Below are 6,463 nucleotides of genomic sequence, written 5' to 3'. Positions count from 1 at the left end.
TTATGGTTGTTGCTATTATTATTATCGTTATCATCATTTATTATTATACTGGTGCCAAAAAGAAAATTCTGCCAGGAAAGAAATGCGCGCGCGCGCGTGTGTGTGTGTGTGCGTGCGTGTGCGCGCGCGCGTGCGTGCGTGCGCGCGTGCGTGCGTGCGTGCGTGCGTGCGTGCGTGCGTGTGTGTGTGTGTGCGTGTGTGTGTGTGTGTGTGTGTGTGTGTGTGTGTGTGTGTGTGTGTGTGTGTGTGTGTGTGTGTGCACATGCGCACGCGTATGAGTGCTTCTAAAGTATGTATAAGAGAGGAAAGAACATATGGATACAAGATATTTAAATGCACTTGGGCCTTTCTATTCAAGTGGCGAAATTTGTAAATAGATTAAAGAAATTTTTTGTTAGATATAAGGATAAATATAAGTGTGCGATCTTACGTTTCTACTTCCTCTAAGAAGAGTAAAGATGTTCGTCTATTATACTCTATTTTGTTATCTTTATTACGCATTTGTATAAGATTATTACTGATCTAATAGATGTGTTATATTTGTCATGCAGGAACATTTACTACTACGTCAACTACTACAACGAAGTTACATCGTAAAATGGAGATCCAGACCTTAGACAAGTCAGAATCTATTAATAGTGGTGGTAAGGTTTAGATATTATTATCAACATTACTAGTTTATCACATATATGCGTATGATATTATCACCTAATATCTTTCTAACAATAAGACAAATACAGATAATTTTTATTGATGAATGTGAAGAATGTGAAGATTGATAAAACTAGAAAATTATATTCCACAGTTTAATTAAAATTAATTAATTGATTTAAAAATATAACATGTACTTGATATTCTATATAATTATGTTATAAAGACGTAGAGATAATATTACATGATATAAATCGACTGATCCCTTTCGCAACTAGAATGAGCTTCTTCTTTTTTTCTTATTTATATTACACCTGTCTTTCTTCACCGTCTTTTGAAGAACAATACAGCCAGGAACAAACGCAAATAAAAGAGAATGTACATTAATCAAAAATCTTGGATGGACTTAGGAATACGGAAACCATACATGCATATAAGCATACATGAGCGTGAGAACGAGGAAAATAGAAGAAAAGAAATGTGGAGGAAGAAACGTAGATGGAGATATGTTAGATAAGCGCGCACGTGCTTGGACGCTATTATATAATATTTTAAGGTTGCATGTCTTAAGAAAGGCAAGCAAGAGGCGACAAATTTTCGAAGATGGTTCACGGAGAAAATATAAAATATCAAGATTATCATCTGAAGTTGAACTAAGAAGAAAAGTCGTGTACCATTTTACACATTCGCAATAATTATCGAATAATTTATTGAAACGTCTGAGCGAATGAGCACATAGAGAGCGGTAGGCCGGGCTCGGAAGGCATGTCACGTAACTCCGCGCCGGAAAAATAGCGAACAATGTGTTCAGCGTCCTGTGTCGCTCGCGTTTGCCCCTTGCATGCCTTTTGTGAGCCCGGCCTACCACTCTCTACGCGCTCACTCGCAAGATGTTTTAATCAATTATTCGATACTATTACAAATTTTATAAAATGGTACGTGACTTTTCATCTTAGTCTGATCCAATCTACCACCATTTTTTGTAGAGGTCCTTTTGTGTCAGATACCATGTACAGGATGAGTTTTATTTAGTAAACCAGTCTTTTACCATGAAATATGGATTACCGACCGAAACTGTAGCAAACCTGGGAAAAAATTAAAAATCTAGTTATACATGTTTCAATCATGAAATATCTAATTGTATTTTGAGAGATATAATTAGATATTACATGATTGAAACAAACATACACTACTAAAAAAAAATAGGGAACACTTTTCATACCCTAAAAATTGGGCTATTTTCAAACCATCGAAACTCAGCGAAAAATCATCGTAGACTCAAAACTAAAAAAGCATTTTAAAGCTTGAAGTTTCAACTTTAAAAACCTGTCAACGATTTATTTAACCCTGCAACGGGACTCTGTTTTTCGACCTCCAGTAACGGGACTCATGGGGCATTGGTGTCCGCGATGATTTAAATAACCTTAAAGTAAACAAATAATTCTGAAAAACATCTTATTTATCAATTACAACAATAAAAACATAATAAAGATTATTTTGTCATTAAAAATTTTGATTTTGAACAAAGGAAAGTAGGGTATATAGGGGGATTCTAGCTCAGGGGCTCCGAGGGGGGAGGGGACAGCGGGGAGGGGGTACTCCGGGGCGAGGGGACCGCGGGGAGGAGGGGGAGTACGCGACCTTGACGTCACGCAAGGTGCTGACCTGTCACTACGTGACATGTAACAGATATCTAGGTGCTGACCTGTCATTTTTAGCGCGAACACCTGGACGGGTATGAGTCGCGGGGTCAAGCGCCGAAACCTGGCTGATGACTTTCTTATCAAGGTGAACGATGTGGAGGAGTTCCGCGTTTATTATTCCACGACGCTTGGCGATCCGCGGGGCGCGGGGGGAAGGAGATATTCTGCGGCGATTCGCGCGGGGAGGGGGAGGACCGCGACGCTATGCGATCCGCGGTGGCGCGGGGAGGACCGCGGCGCTACGCGATCCGCGGCGCGGAGAGGTCCGCGGCGCGAAGTAATCCGCGACACATGCATGTAATAGATATCACCGGGGGATGACGATATACAAATGATTAGTGCAGACACACAGCTGCGCGCATCCATGGCATGAGTCATGAGGTCAAGCGCCTAAACCTGGCTGCTGACAGCGACTTTCTTGTCTAGGTGCGTGATATCAGGGACGTTCCGCGTTTAAACTCACACCTACTGCGTCAGCATGTAATAGATATCACCGAGGATGCCTTTGATTATCACCGATACCACAGCTACACGTATTATTTTCCGTGGTACGATCAAGCGCCGAAACCTGGCTGCTAACAAAGTCTTTTTTTCTAGACACGTGATACCTGGAAGTTCCATGTTTAAACTCGCATCTACTGCATTGACATGTAATAGATATCATCGGAGATGCCTTTGATTAGCGTCGACACAGCTGCGCGTATTCTTATTTTCCATGTTATGAGTCACGGGGTCAAGCGCCGAAACCTGGCTGCTAACAGTGACTTTCTTATGATATATAATCGGTCCGGAAGCCTGCCACATTACAGTAGGAGATTTTATACGAGATCGAGAAGAAAAACATTGTGGACAGTTTAAAGTCTGAAAAGACGCTAGCGCGACAACATGGTACAACGAGAGCAAGATCTGGTGGAACGAGCCGACGGGATCACCACATTAGGTGATTATTTGGGGTGGCTGCAACAATGCCACGAGTGTATCGCTGAGCTAGAGGAACACAGCCATGTCAAGCGTCCAAGGCTATCCATCGGTAGCAGACAATCGCTGGTGGCTCGAATCGCGCGACTCGAGAGTGTCAAGTGCCGAGTTGAAAGGCGATTCGTACATTTCGGGGGTGGTGGTGTTGGAACTTCGAGAGCACAACTGTCGTGGCGCGAGATCGACACCGCGTTCGAAAACCGCGTGCTTACCGGGGCGGTAATTAACGCGGAGTACATTGAACCGCGCAAGTTTCTCGAGGACGCTCGCGATATCGTGATCGAGCACGTGCGAGACGCTATCGAACGCTATAATTGTGTAAAGGTGAATACCGCGTTCAACGGAGAGTTTGTGGCGGGTGACAAACGTGCAAATAAAAGCATAAACACAAAAAACTGTAAACTGTTTATTACAACGGACCTACAACTGTGGTACGAGTCGCGCGTAATCGGTCCGACTCTAGTCGAACTCGAAGAGTTTCAGGAGCGTGATAGTGGGTGGGCGCTGTCGCGTATACTCAACTTGACTATTAACGTGAACAAATGCAATCCTATGCGCGCGGGATGCCATATAGACGTGCCAGAAGTGGTGAAACGAAAGAAAGCAGTGATCAACGTACAATCCATGGACAATGCGTGTTTCGCGTGGTCGGTGGTCGCCGCTCTCTATCCGGCTGAAAGAAACGTGGGGCGCGAATCGTCGTATCCACATTACAGTGATGTGTTAAACCTGCGAGACGTTCCAATGCCGATGACATTAAGTGGTATTAAAAAGTTTGAACGGTTGAACAGTATTTCCATCAATATGTACAGCATCGATGAAAAGAACAATTGCGAACGCGCATTCGTACCACTACGAGTCGCTGACGAGAAGAAGGAGCAGCACGTGAACCTATTATACCTGCAAGATCAGGGGGTTGCCGAAGTGGGCCACTTCGTCTGGATAAAGAATTTATCCCGCCTCGTTAGTTCTCAGCTCAGTAAACACAAGGAGAAGAAATACATTTGCGATCGGTGAGTATCGACAAGATTTGTAAAACTTGCTTTATTTGAAAAAAAATATGTATTAAAAAAATTTTTTCTTTCCAGATGTTTGCACTACTTTAGCTCCAACGTCAAGTTGCAAGCCCACAACGTGGACTGTCAACAGATAAATGACTGCGTGATCATATTACCCAGCGAGGAGGACAAGTGGCTCAGTTTTAACAATCACAGTAGGAAGGAACGTGTACCGTTTGTCATCTACACCGACCTAGAGTGTATCCTGAAAAAGATGGATACGGATCCGAAAGCATATCAGCACCATGAAGTATTTAGCATCGCTTATTACCTGCACTGCTCATATGACGACTCGCTATCAACGTATCGGTTTCGTCGTGACAAGGATTGCATCGCATGGTTCGCTGACCAACTAGAAGAATTAGCACATCGCGTAAAGAATATTCTGTCGAGTAATGTTCCCATGCAAACACTTTCGAAAGAACAGTATGAGAAATTTAATAGCACCACACACTGCCACATATGCGAGAAACCGTTCGCGCCAGACGACACTCGAGTGCGCGACCATTGCCATCTAACTGGGCGATATAGAGGTCCCGCACATTCAAATTGTAACTTAAATTACAAAGATGCATATTTCATTCCAATCGTTTTTCATAATTTATCCGGCTAGGACGCACATTTCATGATTAAAGAAATCGCTACCGCGTTCGAGGGCACAGTTGATGTATTACCGATAACGAAGGAGACATACATTTCCTTTACAAAAAATGTAAAAAGTACCATAGAAAACTCAAAGCGGCAAAATTGCATAAAGCTGCGATTTATTGACTCATACAAATTTCTGAGTACCAGCTTCGATAGATTAGCATCGTTTCTCCATAGAGATAAATTAAAAATTGTACGATCTGAATTTTCAACATTATCCAGCGACGATTTCGATCTATTGACACGAAAAGGTATATTTCCCTATGAATATGTGGATTGCGTGGACAAGTTGCAGGACGCGCGTCTACCTCCGCGCGAGTCATTTTTCAGTTCTTTGACCGGAGTCACCGTATCCGAGAGCGATTACGTGCGCGCCGAGAACGTCTGGCAGCGGTTCTCCATCCAAACCTTAGGCGACTACAGCGATTTATACAGGACGGTCTAAAAGTCCTGGAACGGTTGAATATCCCGAGAAATTGTGGGTAGATCGGAAAACGGAAAAATAGGCATTTCCTATTTTTGAAAGAGCTATCGAATTGTAACGGGGGTAGCCGGGAAGGCGCGGCCGGAAGTAGCCGCAATCCTCGCATTCCACGCATACCAGAGCCGCGGTTACCATAACAACGCGGAGGTGGCAACGCCGCGCCTACCCCCGCCACCTCCACCCGCGCGCCCAGGCTCCAGGGGTATAAAAGCCCCTCCGGAGCAAGCGCGATTGTCCAGTCTTTCCTCGGAGCACCGAGCGACGACACCCGGCAGCGGGTACTTCCGCTGCGGTATACGCCGGTATAACGGGTACTGCCGTCCGGCGATATACCACTCCGGAGTACACGACAGGTGGAGGCGCTGCTCCGTCGTGTGCCCCGGCCCCCTCCCGCAGTAGTGTACGAGAACGGGGTGCTGCCCGATGTACGCAAGCTACTGATCCCCTACCGGTCTCCTATCCGTCCGCAGTAGCGTACACAGTAACGGGGTGCTGCCCGGTGTACATATGCTACTGAGAATACACGCTTAACGAGGCGCTGCTCGGGCGTGTTCCTGACCTGAACCTATCCTGTTTCCTGACCCCCGACCGGTGTAGAACACAGGGGGGAATATTTGGGTGGGAGACGAATTATAAATTAACCATAGCCGTAAGCTCCGTAGTGTTAATACCGTCGTTTTTCTTCCTTCCAGAATACCTGAGGATCCCGTAATTAGCGTCCTTTTCCGATTGTTCCAGCGTTACCAAGCGTTTAGTATTAGCCTCAAATTATATCCGTTTGCGCGTAAAGCGTATCCTGTATTACCGTCCTATATTCTGTGACCCAGCGTCAGTTTTGTTTACTTCCGGTTAAATCTAACTAAGTTTATTCCGATCCGGCCGCGTACTCCTGTACCGCAATTTAATCCGTCTAATCCTTTTCTTTTCCTTGTATTTTCTTT

The 6,463-nt window shown here is 44.6% G+C and overlaps 1 protein-coding gene across 1 annotated transcript; it reads left to right on the top strand.

Annotated features, from left to right (window-relative positions):
- The first annotated feature begins 2,907 nt into the window (after nt 1-2,907).
- Nucleotides 2,908-4,364, top strand: LOC105557042. Its single transcript, XM_012004176.1, has one exon. The coding sequence runs from the start codon at nt 3,240-3,242 to the stop codon at nt 4,347-4,349; it is 1,110 nt and encodes a 369-aa protein (XP_011859566.1). The 5' UTR covers nt 2,908-3,239; the 3' UTR covers nt 4,350-4,364.
- Nucleotides 4,365-6,463: the final 2,099 nt, after the last annotated feature.

Source organism: Vollenhovia emeryi, unplaced genomic scaffold, assembly GCF_000949405.1.
Source record: "Vollenhovia emeryi isolate VEMERY1.0 unplaced genomic scaffold, V.emery_V1.0 DF939643.1, whole genome shotgun sequence".
Classification (NCBI taxonomy): domain Eukaryota; kingdom Metazoa; phylum Arthropoda; class Insecta; order Hymenoptera; family Formicidae; genus Vollenhovia; species Vollenhovia emeryi.
This window is presented reverse-complemented; position numbering and strand designations above follow the sequence as displayed.

Excerpts from the sequence above, each read along its gene's own strand:
- LOC105557042 (XM_012004176.1), top strand. The coding sequence starts at position 3,240 with ATGGTACAACGAGAGCAAGATCTGGTGGAACGAGCCGACGGGATCACC.